This window comes from Neofelis nebulosa, chromosome 13 (genome assembly GCF_028018385.1).
Source record: "Neofelis nebulosa isolate mNeoNeb1 chromosome 13, mNeoNeb1.pri, whole genome shotgun sequence".
Taxonomy (NCBI): Eukaryota; Metazoa; Chordata; class Mammalia; order Carnivora; family Felidae; genus Neofelis; species Neofelis nebulosa.
The window spans coordinates 85,989,865-86,006,748 of record NC_080794.1 but is presented as its reverse complement, the minus strand read 5'-3'; the positions used below and the strand labels follow the sequence as shown (position 1 = coordinate 86,006,748).

Here is a 16,884-nt window from a genome sequence, read left to right as displayed (position 1 = left end):
CCTGGGGAGGCGACCAGCTATCGCACCCGGTCGCCTCTCCTACATCACCTTATAGCACTTGGTAGTACTTGAACTTGTCCCCCCTTCCCCAGTAAATAATGCAGACCTAATGCCCCTGAGGCAGATTCCAGGTGTCACTGCCTGAGAACAATAGAGAAACATTTTTGTGAGAGACTGGCTCCTGGAATCTGAAAGCAACACTAACGTATCCTTTGAAAACTTGGGGTTCCATATCCCAGAGCCTACAACTGTGGCGGGGATGGGCTGGGGCTGAGGTCGGTGGCCCAGAACGGCTTCCTTCCAACAGTATTACGCCTCCATCTTTTAAGCCCCACAATCGTTGCTCGTTCTGTGTGCCTGAAAACACGTATGCAGCAACAGAAAATGCTCAGTTTTACCTGCACTCAGTGACCTACAGATTCCTGGAGCCCCAGAAGGGGCTATCGGCATCAGTCAGGGTTCAAGCAGAGAAACAGAACTGGTGGGGGATATGGATTAGGGTTACCGCAAGCAACTGCCTCATGCAAGTGTGAGACCCAGGGTGCAAGCTTCCGAGAAGGGCAGGCCGGCCCAGGCAGAGCTGAAGCTGTGTCCACAGGGGGAATTTCTTCCTCAGGGAAGCCCGGGTTCTGCCCTTACGGCCTTCCACCGACCGGAGGAGGCCCTCCCAGATAATCTAGGATAATCTCCCTGGCTAAAAGCCACCTGATGATAGACTTTATTGTGTCTCCAAAATTCCTAGGTAAGCGCTCGTTTATAAATGGGGACTAGATCCTAGCCGGGCTGACACGTGAGCATGACCATCTCAGAAAGGCGGGTTCCCAGTTTCCCAAAAGACAGACACATTCCCAACGACCTCAGGAAACAATAGAAACAATACTGCCTACTTCCTCAGTCTCTGTAGCTAACAGCTCAGTGGCAGCAGTAATTAGAACTTGATTTCATAATTATTATTTGTTCACCCAGGGTTGGTTGCTTAGATACAAAGCAATTCATTTTGAGCCAGATTTTCCTTAAGATGCCCCGCAGATATTATAATGTTCCAGAGCCTATTCAGTAATAACAAGTAATGGCTCTCAAACTTAACACATTTCTGCTCGAAACAATATGTGCTGTTTGACTGTTACCAACCACTTGCATAGTAGTTAGTAAGTAACTGGTGGGCCTCATGCTACTCACCGGATAGTAATCCACATTTCAGGCAGGATTTATTCCACAGTTCTCCAGCAGCATTTATTTTGAGGCCTTTGGGGTAGTCCTATTAAATTCCACCCCCACCCTACGCCTTGATACAAAAGAATTTAATGTCATTGTAAAAAAAAAAAAAAATGTGGATAATACAGAAAGAGGTGAAGAAGAAAACAATCACCCTAACCTGCCCCCCAGGAATAATTATCAGTAGTATTTTGATGCATATCCTTTCATATATATGTATCTATAAGATCAATAAAGTCACACTATTCATGCATCCTATTTTTTTAACATTATTTGGTGATCCATGTAATTAAGTTATTAATGACTCTTCTAATGATTTCATCTAATGATGTACCATTCCCTCAACGTTGGACATTTACTTTGTTTCCCGTTGTTAATACTAGGATACAATCTTACCACTAGAAGAGGAGTAAGTCCTGGAGACCTAATGGACAACATGGTGATTATAGTCAACAATACTGTATTATAAACCTCAGAGTTCCCGGGAGAGTTCACCTCAACTGTTCTCACCACAAAAAAGAGATAATTAGGAGGCATGGTAAAGCCACTACTGTAGTCATCACACTGCAGTATAGAAATGTATCAAATGAACAGCTAACTACCTGACATTTACAAATTTACACAGTGTCCTATGTCAGTTAGATCTCAAAAAAAAAAAAAAATACCAGGATGGACATCTTCATGTTAGTTTTTGCACACATTTATGAGTAGTGCCTTCGTATTTGTTCTTAGAAGCAAAATTATAGGAAGAAAGAGTATGAAATATACAAGGCTCTTGATACATTTCAACGAATTCTTTTCCAGGTCGTTAGATGACTTTCGAAAGGTTTCTCATAATATTTGACAACATTTATAACCCATCATTTGAAAAGTAGAAAGGTCAATAGAATTATTTCCTAAAGAGCTTATGAACTATTTAGTATGTTTACCCTGAAACAGAAGTAATTGTTTATTAACTTAAAATAATTTCTCTATTCTTGACAATACAACCCCAAATTTGCATCGCTTCTCTTTATGAGCCTTAAATGTGTGGCCCGGACACTGGCTTTCCCTAATGGCTTTCATCTGCCTTTCCGAGTGATATCAAGTGCCAGCATCTGTCCCTTGGCCTTATCAGTGACAGGGTCTTCAGAAGGAACAAGCACATGAACGCTAAGTCATTGTGGGCGAGGGACAGGTCCCCTCAGCCAGCAGTTGATTACCTTCTTCCCCTGCTTCTGTCCCATCGATAACTGCTCAGGAAGAGTCCTTGAGCTCTAATTAGGATCCATCTGTCTCCCTGCTCTGTCACAGCACCCTGTAAGGATTGCCAGGTGATAATGAAGGTTCTTTTACTAAAAGACCCTAAGGAGGATGACTGTGGCCAAGATCCATATATCAGGGTAAGTGCCTGAGGCTCCTGGTCCCGCGAGGCCTAACAATGTCTTACTACGAGGGTGAGGGGTGGTGGTGGGGTATCTGCTAACCCTCTACGGGGCCGACACCAAGTAAGTCGTGACTGTGACCCTTTCCTTATTTTCCACACAACCCTGGCTAATGCAGAACTATATTCTTGTATTTGCAGGAACTAGGATTATATGGACTTGAAGCCACTCTGATCCCTGTTTTATCATTTGAGTTTTTGTCTCTTTCCAGTTTTTCTGAGAAGGTAAGGTCTGTCAGTGTCCGAGTACCATAATTTCTGAGTCTCTGTAGAATCGTTGCCCACCCAAACCGGAAGGATTTCTTCACCATCCCCTCATTTCACTAGCAAACTTGAAACAGGGGTGGCCCAGCCTCACCTGGCCCCAGGGGATGTGGCTCTTGGACCGCCCGTGAGTCCCCACCAGCTCCCCCAGAAAGCCTCCCTGTCCCAGAGGTGGGGTCTGTGGGGGCCGGGAGAGCAGGTTGCAGGGGGCTCTCAGCAGTGGGGCCCTTCCAGTGTGCCCTCCCACTCACCTGCCCGCCCTGACCACGCGCCGCATGGGTGTTACCATCCCGTTTTAGAGCCAGGCCCCAGGTTGGGCCACTCAGCCGAGGCCCCCAGCAAGTAAGAAGGCTGCTGCGCAGGGCGTCCACTCTGCTGCCGGTGATGCCATTGTAGATCCTGCTGGACAAAGCCTCAGGAAAGACTCGCAAACATTTCAGATCAAAGACTCAGTGCTCAGGCCACCTCATCAGTGTGCAACCGGCCCCAGGGGCGGAGCGCCTTCGGGGCGCCTCCCCCGGAGCTCCTTTCTAGACACGCGGGCCCACAGCCAGGGTGGCTCCATGGGACTGGGGTGTCCAGCCCTGCTCCCGGGCCCCACACCTGTGTGAGCGCCAGGGTCACCCCTCCTGCTGTGCACAGCACAACCCTGCCAGCAGCTCTGTACGGAAGCATGTTTCTTCCTTTTGATTTGGGCCGAATATTGCATTATTCATTCAGTAATTTACCTGGCAAACATCCATCTGGCATCTGTTCCGTCCAAGGCACTGGGCTGAGTGCTGAGGGAACCACGTAGGCGGGGCCCCAAGAGGCATGCTCTTCCATAAGCAGCCCTGAAAGGCACCAAAGACCTCATCACTTGAGATCACGTCTTAGACTCGTGCTCATACAGATACCAGAGTTTCCACACGGTCATCTCCCATCTCCACCAGCCAGCGTGCTCCCTGGGGGCCTTCCAGAGCCCTCATGAAGCACCCTACAGAGCGAGGAGGGGCACGTCCTTGAGCCCTGGCCCTGCCACTCACGTTGGGCCAGCTCCTTAGGCTTTGTCTTCATCTATGAGATGACAATAACCCCACCCATCTCACATGGTACTTTCACAGATTTTAGGGAGAGACTAGGTAAGAACGGCAATGTTGAGTAGATTTTATCATATTATCTTTGAAAATCAGTGCTTCAGCATGGAGATTGCCCCTTGAAGATTCCAGTTTTATTACAGACGCAGGTCCAATCTGCCCTCCTGCCTGCACCCCACCCAAGCCCAGGCTGGGTCAGATTGTCCCTCTCTGCACCTGTCATACCTGCCACCCTACAGTTCTCTTTCCTGTCCCTCCCCTAGACCATGAGCTGCTCAAGGGAAATGCCATGAACAGTGAATTCACCTGCATTCGCCTGAGTGCATGAATGGTGAATTCACATGAATGGTGCACAGTTCCAGGCATTTAGTAAGCTTCCAATAGGTGCTGAGTGGACCGGTGGGTGGGTGGGTGGGTGGGTGGATGGATGGATGGATGGATGGATGGATGGAATTTATTCTTGTAAAACATTGGAATTCTGGGAAATGTTGAACTTGATCTTTATGTAAAACGCCTTTGTTACTGTTTGGTGTGCAGCTGTCTCGTCCTGAAGGCTATGGGGGCCTCATTTTTACCAGCCCCAGAGCAGTGGAAGCAGTGGAACTGTGTTTGGAGAAAGACAATAAAACTGAAGGTAAGTGGGGGTGGGGGAGGGCGGGTACCTGGGTGGTTCGGTCAGTTAAGCACCTGACTCTTGATTTTGGCTCAGGTCGTGGGATCAAGTCCCGCATGGGCCTCCAGCGCTGAGTGTGGAGTCTGCTTAGGATTCTCTCTCTCCTTCTCTGTCCCCCCTCCCCTGCTAGCATTCTCACTCTCAAAAAAAAAAACAAAAAAAAAAACCCAAAACCTGAAGGTAGGGGAGACACTGTTGTGAATTCCACTGGAATTTACTCCGATTCTTCCCACTGGGGATATCAGATTCCAGAAATAGCTGCTGCCCTTCAGGTTGGAAAAAATCTCAGTGACTTTTAGTTCAAAAAAGTATTCAGGTACCAAGTCACTTCACGTTCGTGTAAACTTTGGAGGAAGCAGAAAATGACCTTTCTCTTTATAAGCTGACTCTTGATGTCCCACACAAAGTGACACATTAACCCGGTAGCCTTCTACCACTACGCCTAGTGGTGCCGTGTCACAGATACTGCTTTGGGACACAGGTGACAGGGGTGGCTCCTGAAGTCCCCAGTCCCTGGGTAGTTCACCTGCCAGGTGATCCTCTCTGTCCTCAGCATATACTGGTTGCAGTCTCTTTCCTCAAGGGGATGATGAGAAGACCCAACAACTTTGAGCAAATGGTCCGTGCATGCCAGGCACTTAATGACAGGACCATCCCTTAAACCCTTCTTCCTACCTCCTTCTCTCGCCATCAGAACATGTGAACAGGGCCCAGGTTTCAAACTGAACAGCCACGTTAGTCTTTGCAGTCAGACCACTTTGTGGCTAACATTTATGGAGTGCCTAATGTGTACCAGGCCCTGTTAAATACTTTCCGTTTGTTACCTCATTTATTACTAGACTGCTGGCCAGAGGCATATGTACGGTGGTCCTGTTTTACAGATGACAAAGCTGAGGCTTGGGAAGCGCTTGTCCAAGGCCATGGAACCAGTTGGTGCACAGCCAGGCTTCAGACCCAGGCGTGACCAGCCCTAGTTATTCTAAGCAGTGGAGGCAGCAGTCAGGGGTCATTACAGAATGGCTTTGCGGCAAGTTAGGCCTGGGTTCAGATGGCCACTCTGACCTTGGCGAGTTCCTTGACCTCACTGAGCTTTGCTTTCCTTGTCTGTAAAGTGGGCATAATAAATAATCCTTCCATCCCAGGATCATCACTTTTTTTTTTTTTTTAATTTTTTAACGTTTTATTTTTATTTTTTGAGAGACAGAGAGAGAGAAAGAGAGAGGATGAGCAGGGGAGGGGCAGAGAGAGAGGGAGACACAGAATCCAAAGTAGGCTCCAGGCTCCAAGCTGTCTGCACAGAGCTTGACGCGGGGTTTGAACCCATGAATGCAAGATCATGACCTGAGCTGAAGTCAAATGCTCAACTGACTGAGCCACCCAGGTGCCCCCAGGATCATCACTTCTAACTACTAGCTAGCTAAACTTACCAAGTGCCTTCTCTGTGCCAGACCCCATACTAAATGCTTTACCCCTGAGGTAGATATGACTCACCAGAGCTTGAAGAGCAGAGGGTGTGAAACTTGCCAAGACCACAGGGTCTGTAAGTTGTAGACTGGTGATTCCAGCTACCAGTCTGAGTCCCAAAAAGAAGCATTCAGGATGTTCCCCGGCACATGGCAGGCTAGTGGGGAATAAGTGGCAGTGGTGAATGGTTATTGTCTCTCTACAGTTAATTAGGCTTCTGTTATAAGCTAAAAAATCACCTTCTTGATGGTGTATACACATTCACCTCCTGCTAAAGAGAAATATCAGCTACGAGGCTCGGAGAATGGTTTGCTCACATGCGATAGGTAATTTTCAGATAAACATTATTTACATGGGTCGGGGAGGAAAGAAGGTGAAACTCAATCTCCGGTTACTTTTTCAAAAGAAATTACCCCCAGGGCACCTGGCCAGCTCAGTCGGTAGAGCATCCAACAGCCCCATGCTGGGTGTAGAGATTACTTAAAAAAAATAAAAATCTTTAAAAAGAGGTAAATAAAAGAAAAGGAGATTTCCAATGGGAGTGCAAAGGGTTGTGTCACACTTAAATATAAGGGAGAGTTCTGCTCATAACTGGATTCTAAGAAGGGAGAGCGCATATTTTCTTGTCTTCTAAAAAAAGTGTTCAATACTGAACACTGCTCAATATTGAACCCCCAGTGGCCTGATGTATTCGTACAACCCATTTTCTCTTTGTAGTTCTTTAATCCACATTTAGAGATGTTTCTTTTTGTCGTAAAATGGTAGTGTTCTCCATTAAAGTGTGTCTGCTATGAACTTGAAATTTATTATCTTTCTTTGACCTAATGGAAACATGAGTCCTCTCCTCGGAGATCACAGCTTCTTGACTGCTTCTAGATTTATGTCCCAAATACAACCAGTTGGATTGCTTTATTAGATATTAAGTTGCCACCTTTCAATGACCAGTGACTTTTTCTTTAAAAGTCTAAATTTTTAGGGGCTGGTTCATTCAGAAGAGCATGCGACTCTTGATCTCAAGGTCATGAGTTTGAGCCCCAAGTTGGGTGTAGATGTGACTAAAAAAAAATTTTTTTATTAAGTATAGATTTTTACATTAAAAATTTTTTTTAGTAGAGATAAAAAGAGAGAATATGTGAGTAAGGGAGGAGAAGGAGGGAAAGAGAGCATCCCACGACCCTGGGATCATGACCTGAGCCAAAATCAGGAGTCAGACACCCAACCTACCCAGCTATCCAGGCACCCCTAGATTTTAAATTTTTAATGTCACCCTTCAAATCAATTCTTCAAGTCATATTTGTTCTCTGGTACACACTAAAAATGCTTCTAGTGCCAACTGTGGAAACGAGTTAATATTTTACTCACGGCATACTGAAACATTTACCAAGGTGATTTTTAAAAATTTGCCTGCTGAATACGAACAGAATAAAAATGGAATTTTAGTTTGAGGTGCTTCTCTTTATATTTGGTCATTAATAGTTTGCCTTGTTCACAAGTGTCTTAGGATGAACAGGCAGCCTCGGGCAACAGTGCAAATGGCCACCATGATATCTGCAACTCACATATCATTCCATGTTTTACAGTCTGGAAACAGTCTCTGAAAGAAAAGTGGAATGCTAAGTCAGTGTACGTGGTTGGAAGTGCTACCTCTTCTCTAGGTAAGCAATCCAGGTAAAGGTAAAACACCACAGAATTATTGCGATATTATGTATTTGTTGGTCTTTGTCCCAGTACCTGGCACAAAGCTCCTTGAGGAGGTTTTAACCCTTGGTATTTGCTAAGTGATAAGAAAGATGAAGTTATTCATAACAGACCTCTTTCAGTTACACCTGAGTTTATATTAATGAGGTGGCTTTTGGAAAACTGCAAAGGATGGGGGGGGGGGCTGGTTGCCAAGGGAACCAACCTTGGGATTAGAGAGGGTGGTCTCCTGTCTCCCCCACCTCCAAGGAGGAGAGTGGAGCTGGAGGTTGAGTTAATCATCAGCGACCAGTGATGTAATTCATCGTGCCTGTGTAATGAAACCTTCATAAAACCCCAAAGGATGGTGCCCCAGACAGGTGCTGGGAGGGTGGTGCACCTGGAGGGGGTGTGGAAGCACTCTGCACCCGCCCCCCTTGCTCTGCACATCTCTTCCATTTGTGTCCTTTGAAATATCCTTTGTAATAAGTAGGCAATAGTTAGCAAACCATTTGCCTGAGTTCTGTGAGCAAATGATCCAACCTAACCCACATTCGCTAACCAGAGTACCAAAGCATGACTATGGTAGTAGCAGAGAGTACAGGAGAGAAAACCAAGGGGTTTTCATTCCGCAATGACTTAGCCTTGTTTATTTAAAAAAAAAAAACAACAAAAAAAAACAAAAACAAAAAAACACAAAAAAACACTGTAGTTCAAAATATGATTTTTTGCTTATTAAATTTACAAATAACTAGTTAAGTATAGAATGCCGCTGGTAAGGGTACAGTGAAACAAATATATTCAGATATTGCTAAGTAGCATTAAGAATTGGTTCATATGTTTTCAGAAATACTTGATCAGTATGTATCAAAAGCTCTATCACATTGGCACCTGGCTGGCTCAGTAGGTAGAGCATGGGACTCTTGATCTCAGGGTTGTAAGTTCAAGCCCCATGTTGGGCATAGAGCTTACTTAAAAAAAAATGAAGTAAAATGTTTTTTTTTTCCAGTTATTAAATATTTATTCAATGTAGTTCTTAAGTTCTATTACAATAGAAATTTTGAATTTTTCATTGGTGCCTAAGTTATTGGCTTAAGAGGCATGGTACCCTGGCTCCAGAAAACTCTGACTAGGCTTATGTAGTGGGTCCAGGGCAGGACCCTATAAACTCACACAGCGTTCTGCATTGGGTTTGTCCCCATATTGAAATTCATTTTTTTTTCAATTTAACTAAATTTCTTTTTTTAAATTTAAACCCAAGTTACTTAACATACAATGCAATTTTTTCAGGAATAGAATTTAGTGATTTATCACTTACATATAACACCCAGTGCTCATCCCAGCAAGTTTAATGCCCATCACCCATTTAGCCCATCCCCCCACCCATAAAATAAAATCTTTAAAAAATAAGAAAAAATTTTAAAAGCTCTATTACAAGGTTTGTACCCTTTGGCCCACTAATCCCTTTTCTGATAAATCTAGACAAAGGTAATAATCCAAAATAGGAGAAATTAAGTGTTTTTATTTTTATTATTATTTTTTTAATGTTTGCTTTTGACGGAGAGAGAGACAGAGCATGAGTGTGGGAGGGGCAGAGAGAGAGGGAGACACAGAATCTGAAGCAGGCTCCAGGCTCCGAGCTGTCAGCACGGAAACCAACGCAGAGCTCAAACTCATGAGCTGTGAGATCATGACCTGAGCTGAAGTCGGACGCTCAACCGACTGAGCCACCCAGGTACCCTTGAAGTGGTTTTGATGTGAGACTATATCCTAGCATTAGTTATAGTCATGAAAAAAGGAAAGCCCCCAATAGGGAAACAGTAATCATCTATGTGATGATTATGTAGCTTCTTCTTTTACATACTTTTTATTTGGAAGGAAATTTATAGAAAACTTACAATACAAAGAACTCAGTCTTTCCTGGACTCCTGGAGAGTAAGTTGCCAACATGATGCCCCCATTGCCTGCAAATATTTGCGTGTAGATTCCCCACAAAGACATTTCTGTATAGCCACAACCATCAAATTTAAGAAATTAACACACATATATTGGTACCTCCTAATTCTCACTAACATCTCTCATAGCTGAAGGGTTAAGTTCAGAATGACGTCATACATCTCGTCAGGTCTTGTTAGTTTCCTGCAGGTTGAAACGATGCCTCCATCTGTCTTTGGCTTTGTGACCTTGACACTTTCAGAGTACAGACCATTTGTTTTGTAGACGGTCCCCCAATTCAGGTTTGTCTGATATTTTTCTCATCATTACATTCATTCAGGTTATATATGTCTGGCAGGAATATCACAAGCAATGCTGTTTTTCTCCTTGACGCTTACCCATCATTCCAATTTGCTCTCTTACTGGGAATGTCCTTTGTCATCCCTTGATTTAGGTGATGTGAGGCTTCTCCACTGTGAAGCTACTGTTTTTCCCCTTGAAATTAATAAGTGCTTTGTGGGGAGGTACTTTGAGAATATATGATAATGTATTCTTTCTTTTTTTCTTGAGTAGTCTCTACACCCAATGTGGGGCTTGGGCTCACAACTCCAAGATGAAGAGCCACGTGTTGTACCTATTGAGCCGGTCAGGTGCCCCTGATTAATTGTCATCACGCTTTCAATGTATTCAATTACTTATTTATATCAGTATGGATTCGTGGTTTCCTCGTTTAAAGATTACAACCCATTACTAAGTCTATTTATTTTATTGCTCAAATTATCCCTGATGTGGCCACTGGCAACCCCTTTAAGGTGACTTCTGTGTCCTTTTGGCATGTCCCATCATTCTCTGAGTACTTCCTCCTTTGCTGGTGCAAAAGGATGTTCCCGGTATGTTCTGTCTTTCCTGTCACAGCCCTGAAATCAAGCATTTTCCCTAAGAACCAGGGTTCCTATCAGCGGAGAGGGGTATTTAGCAGCCGTCACGTGGCTGCTCAGTGTATTCATCACCCTTGGACTTCACTGCTCACAGTCATTTTCAGCACACAGAGACAGGGAATACATAATTTTACACACACACACATCCCAATGTTCACATATACTCATTTATAGTGGAAACCATGAGTTTATTCCACCACCTCCAATTACAGTCCGACACCACGGGGCTTATTCTGGGTCTTTCACTTTTATATTTGTGGCCCCCATCTCTGACAGGGAAAAACCTCATACATTTACCTCTTTGACCAGTGTCCCTGTAAGGAATCAGTCTCCCCTGGCCCCACCCTCACAGGGTTTCTGACACCCCACATCGGTCACTCCTCCACAATGACACTCACGTTACTCTGCCCCACCTAAGGGCCTTCGGACCGAAACGTTCAAAAGGAGAGGGGGAGCAGAGAGGCTAGGGGGTCTTTTTAAATGATTTTGAAGGATTTTTATAGCATAGGAAAGATACAATATATAACATTAAGGAAAAAGCAGGAGGCAATACAGATAGATATCTGATATAATTTCACTTTAATCAAAAAATGCAGGGACTATACTATACCAGAGAGTCCTCTCTATCCTCCAAGGAGCCTGAAAGGAGCAGGGCCTCACGGAGATACTTGTCGGAGTATGTAATGTTCGTAACCAAATCAGTCACAACAGACAAAAGGTGGGAACAACCCAAATATCCACTGACAGATAAATGGAGAGATAAAATGTGGCATATGCAGGCCACAGAACATCATGCAGACATAAAAAGCAAGGAAGGGTACCTGGGTGGTTCTGTTGGTTAAATGTCTGGCATTGGCTCAGGTTGTGATCATGGTTCATGAGTTTGAGCCCCACACTGTGGCTTTGGATCCTCTGTCTCCCTCTCTTCCTGTCCCTCCCTTTTTCGAGCTCTCTCTCTCTCTCTCTCTCTCTCTCTCAAAAATAAACATTAAAAAAAAAAAAAAGGAAGGAAACTCTGACATCTGCTACAATATGGAAGAACCTTGAAAACATTGCACTAAGTGAAATGAGCCAGATGCAAAAAGATAATGATGCCGTATGATTCCACTTATATGAGGCTCATAGAGCAGTCAAACTCAAAGAGACCAAAGGTACAGTAGAGGTTTGCAAGGCCTGCATCAGGGGAAGTAGGAAATTATTGTTTAATTTGGTGTAGAGTTTCTATTAGGGAGGATGAAAAAGTTCTGTAAGTGGATACTGGTGGTGGTTATGAATGTACTTAATGCCGCTGAGTTATACACTTACTCAGTTAAATGGTTAAAATGGTAAATTTTATGTTATGTATTTTTACTACCGTAAGAACAAAACCTGAAAGGAAATAGCCAAACGTTAAAGGTATTTATCTCCAGATGGTGGTATTACAATAGTTTTTATCATTTTTAAAATACTTTCAACCTTATCCAAACAGTCTTGAAATTGTTATTTAAAAAAATTTTTGAATGTTTATTTTTGAAGGAGAGAGACACAGAGTGTGAGTGGGGGAGGGGCAGAGAGAGAGGGAGACACAGAATCTGAAATCGGCTCCAGGCTGCAAGCTGTCAGCACGGAGCCCGACGCAGGGCTCGAACTCACGAGTCTTGAGATCATGACTGAGCCGCCCAGGTACCCCATATGTTATTTTTAAAGCACAGAGGTAAACAGTGAATCATTAAAAGTCAACCTTACAAATGAACATAAAAATTCAGCATTTGGGGCACCTGGGTGGCTCCGTCGGTTAAGCATACATCTTCGGCTCAGGTCATGATTTCATTGTCACAGAGCCCCACATTAGGCTCTGTGCTGACAGCTCGGAGCCTAGAGCCTGCTTTGGATTCTGTGTCTCCCTCTGTCTCTCTCTCTCTCTCAAAAATAAATAGACGTTAAAAAAACTTTTTTTAAAGTAAGCATTAGGGGTGCCCGGGTGGCTCAGTTGGTTAAGTGACCAACTTCAGCTCAGGTCATGATCTCACGGTTCGTGAGATCGAGCCCCGTGTCAGGCTCTGTGCTGACAGCTCAGAGCCTGGAGCCTACTTCGGATTCTGCGGCTCCTTCTCTCTCTCTGCCCCTCCCCTGCTCATGCTCTGTGTCTGTCTCTCAATAATAAATAAACGTTTAAAAAAAAATTTTTTTTAAAGTAAGCATTAAACAATGCTTAGCAATTATGAGTAAATCAATGTACAGCTTTGTTGCAAAACAGTTCAGTTTGTCCAAATGAATTTTGAAACCCTGGGGGAAGTTGCGGCATGAGTGAAAGTAGTTTAAAAACGAAAAGCCCTCTTTCCAGAGAACAAAATGACGTAAGGCGGACACCAGCTGCGAGCTGCCTGTCTAATTAAGAGCTGATGCTTAGCTTTTCAGCACAGTGCGACCTGCGCCTGGGAGCCCTGCAGATCAGCAGAGGGGGGGAATCAGGCCTTGGTTGCCAAGGAAACCGTCCCCACTCCCCCCCCCCCCATATCAGTTAAGACTTTGCTTGCACCTTCTTTCGCTGTTTTCTGAAGTAGAAGAGGGAAGCAAATCATAGAGGCAATTTCCGACCATCAAAGACAGTGTGTTTGTAAATTGTTCCATTTTGATTCTTGTGCTGCCTTCAGTCTGGTCTTGTGCTTTGCATCTCACTGTTCTGTCAAGTGAGAAGAAAACCCCACAGCGGAAGCGGTGACACGGGAAGAGAAAGCTGAGACAGAGCTGGCATCCCGTGTGGCCCAGGCGGCAGGGCCCGGTCCGATGGGGACCCGCTGGCCCCGGCCTGCTCCCTGTTCATTCAGCTGTGAAGGAAAAGGGCGCGTTCTAAATGCTAGAAACATTATGACCAGAGGAGAGATGTAATTCGAATTTCGCAGCTGTAAAAAAATCTCCTGGGAGAGGAGACCCTGGCTGGCTCTGTTGGGCCCCACACTGGGCGCAGAGATTACTTTGAAAAAGAAGGAAAAAAAAATCTCTTTGGAGAAACCAATCGGTCTTAACATGGAAGTCAATCACCCAACTTTGGAACCTTCTTAGTTCACTTTGCAGACACGATGTGCACAAGGAGCTCTCTCTGGCAGGTGCAGGGAAGAGGACTTCCTTGAACGCCTGGACGTTTCTGTTGATCCTGAGGCTCAGCCAAGAGACTGGAGAGTTAGAGGACGTTAAACACTGACAGCCGGAGGAATCCAGGCCCGTGTGTTAGTCATCATCTGCTGCGTAACCCACTGCCCCAAAACGTAGTGGCTAGAAACAACAAGCATCTAATTGCTCACGGTTTCCTTGAGGCAGAAATCTGGGAATGGCTCAGTTGGGTCCCTCCGGCTCAGGGTCTGTCACCAGGCCGCAGACCCCTCGAGGCTTGACTCGGGGGCTCTGCTTCCAAGACCCTGCACGTGGATCCACCCCCCAGCCGTCACGTGGTCCTCTCTAAAGGGCCACCTCCCGGCCCTGCTGTGAGACAGTCCAAGAGCCAGCTTGAAAGAGAGCATCCAAGCCAGAAGCCAGTCTTTCCATAATTAGGCTTGCAAGTGACACCATCTCTGTCTGCCATCTTCCTTTTGTGTAAATGGAGTCAGTCCAGCCCACACCCAAGGGGAGGGGATGCCACAGGGGTGTGAGCACCGAGGTGACTGGGAGCCTTTTCACAGGAGCCCCTCTGGCTCCCCCAGAAGCTGGGGACCAGGGCCGGAGACGGAGTCCTGTAGATATTATTAACTACTAATAGATGGAGACTGTTTTGTAAGTCTGTTGTTGGTCTGCATAAAATCTCTGGGAACGTCATTTTGGTTGGACAGTTTCTGCTTATCTTAATAAGATTTCCATTTATATCGAAAAAGCAGTGTTGGTTGGCTGCAGGCTGATCCCCTGCGGCTCAGCCGGCCTCCCTGGGGGGAAGCCGCCTCCCTGGCTGCCCAGAAGTGGGGTCCCCTAGCTCCCCCATCTGACTGCCAGTCTGGTACCTGGGAGCCACTGAGTGGCCCTCATTACTTGGCCTTGTCGACCTGGAACAATTCCTCTGTGGAACACAGCTTAGCACTGAACAACTCAAGACTCAGACAGACCCTGTGTAAGGTAACTTCACTCTGAGGTGTGTATGTGCACCGTCCGAATGAATTACCGCCTGCACCTACTCGTGTAAGTCCTACTGCCATTTCTGCGTCCCCGTCACACATCAGGCACTGCGCCGTGCACTTTATGTATGTCTTTTCACAAGGAAGGTCTTATTAAGCCCATTTTCCTGACTTAAAAAAACCAAGCCTAAGAGAGGAGGTGTGATTTACCAGTCACACGCCTCCAAAGTGGTACAGATGGGGAGCCTGGGTGGCCCGGTTGATGAAGCATCTGACTCTTGATCTCAGCTCAGGTCACGTTCTCGTGGTTCGTGGGACTGAGCCCCGCATCGGGCTCTTGGCTACCAGTGCAGAGCCTGCTTGGGATTCTCTGTCTCCCTCTCTGCCTCTTCTCCACTCATGCTCTCTCTCTCTCTCAAAATAAATAAACTTTAAAAACAAACATGTAAAAAAAAGAAAAGAAAGGCAAGTGGTACAGACATCGTTCAAATCCCTGACTGCATTTTCCAAAGCCACCATGACCCACTGGCCTAAGCACGCAGATGTCCTTCCACTTTTAAACCCTATCTGGTTTTTTAGTATTTTTCATTGCTTTGTTTCCCCACTCATTCTGGGAGAATACTGAGGTCTTCTTATCCCTAACCTTGTTAAAATGTCTTCAAAGCCCATTTGCTGACTCTTACGGATGTGCTTTCGCACTAAGAATTGTCTTACCTTCACATAACCACACGGTACCTTTCGCCATAGGCCTCTGCCAGCAGGGGGGGCTCACCCCCTGGTTTACAGGAGTCCCCCCCCCCCCCCCCCCCCCCCCCGCCCTGGACTGGATGCGCTGTGGCAGTCCTTGCCTCAACCTCCTAAATGTAAAGAACATGATGGCAGGTTTGTCCGGGATCAAACTGGCTTGTTCCACCCCTGCTGTGAATAAGCTTAAGCTGCCCTGTCCCTGTCACCTGGGGAGGCCCTGAAGGTGGCCTTGCCTGGCCCGGGTGCTGGCTGAAATGCTCGGACCCCTGACAGCTGAGCCAGCCCTGCCGCCTCAGGGGTTGAGACCTTCTGGCAAACATTCATTCCCCTAATCTTTTTTTTTTTTTTTTTTTTAGTTTATTTTGAGAGAGGGAAAGAGAGCACGGGAGGGGCAGAGAGAGAGAGAGGGAGAGAGACAATTCCAAGTAGGTTCCACACTGTCAGCACAGAGGCCGATGTGGGGCTCAATCTCACGAACCCACGAACTGTGAGATCATGACCTGAGTCGAAATCGGGAGTTGGACACTTAACCGACTGAGCCACCGAGGCGCCTCCCCACCCAATCTTTACTGAGAGCCCCTGTGGGCTGCAGGGAGGCCGCACAGCCCAGTCCCTGTGCTCGCAGAGACAGGACAGGCGCTGGACAGCTCAGGGTCCCAGCCGCCTCCTCTCGGGACCAGACGTCCCCGGGTTGTGTGGGGACGAAATGCGTCAGGCCTCGCTCCGCACAGCCAGGTGGCAATGGGAGAGGCCAGGTTCTGGGTCTGGTTCCTCTTGTCTAGTTAATTCAGGAAGAAAGCGTATGAATGTTGACACTAAGTACTTATGTCCCGGTTCAGTTCCTGGGAGGTTTTCAGGGTTTTTGGTGAACTGAGACCTCCCCAGTTCAATCAGAGGAGGCGGCCCAGCCTGGGCTGGCCGTGCAGCATTCAGAGGGGCTCTGTTCCTGAACAGAGTTCACAGCTGCATGTGACTTTTGTCCCCCGGACTCAGGACACTTGAAGTGACCTGTAAATTAAAAGCTGCTGGTGCTTACGTTAAAGCTGTGGTCCGTGGCCTAAATGGAAAGCCCACAGCACCCATGTCCGGGAAGGCCCACACCCTGTGAACAGGTAGTGGGAGCTGACGGGGCTGTGCCTTTGGCCCTTCCTACATCAGCATCCTCCGCGGTGGCCAGTGTTCCCCGCGTGGCAAAGGGCAGAGGAGCCTGGGTGTCTGCTTCTGCTCCCTTCGTGACAGCGGTCTCTCAAAGCAGCTGGGATGCCCCTCACCCCAGATGACCCGCATTCGCAGTGCCGTGGGTCCCCGTCGGCGGGTCACTATGAAACCTCTCCCGCTGTCCCTTCCATTTCAGTCTGGCCACGTCGGCCCGCGACACCTTTCTGGATGGGGG

The 16,884-nt window shown here is 46.4% G+C and overlaps 1 protein-coding gene across 7 annotated transcripts in view; it reads left to right on the top strand.

Moving 5' to 3' along the window:
- The window catches only part of UROS (uroporphyrinogen III synthase), a 36,130-nt gene that overhangs the window by 8,003 nt on the left and 11,243 nt on the right, over window positions 1–16,884 (top strand). For all 7 annotated transcript variants that reach the window (XM_058698095.1, XM_058698092.1, XM_058698094.1 and 4 more), the window contains 4 exons: window positions 2,509–2,597; window positions 2,780–2,863; window positions 4,516–4,612; window positions 7,696–7,770. In XM_058698095.1, the coding sequence (XP_058554078.1) occupies window positions 2,535–2,597; window positions 2,780–2,863; window positions 4,516–4,612; window positions 7,696–7,770 (319 nt within the window). In that variant the 5' untranslated portion in view covers window positions 2,509–2,534. The remainder of the gene's footprint in view (window positions 1–2,508; window positions 2,598–2,779; window positions 2,864–4,515; window positions 4,613–7,695; window positions 7,771–16,884) is intronic.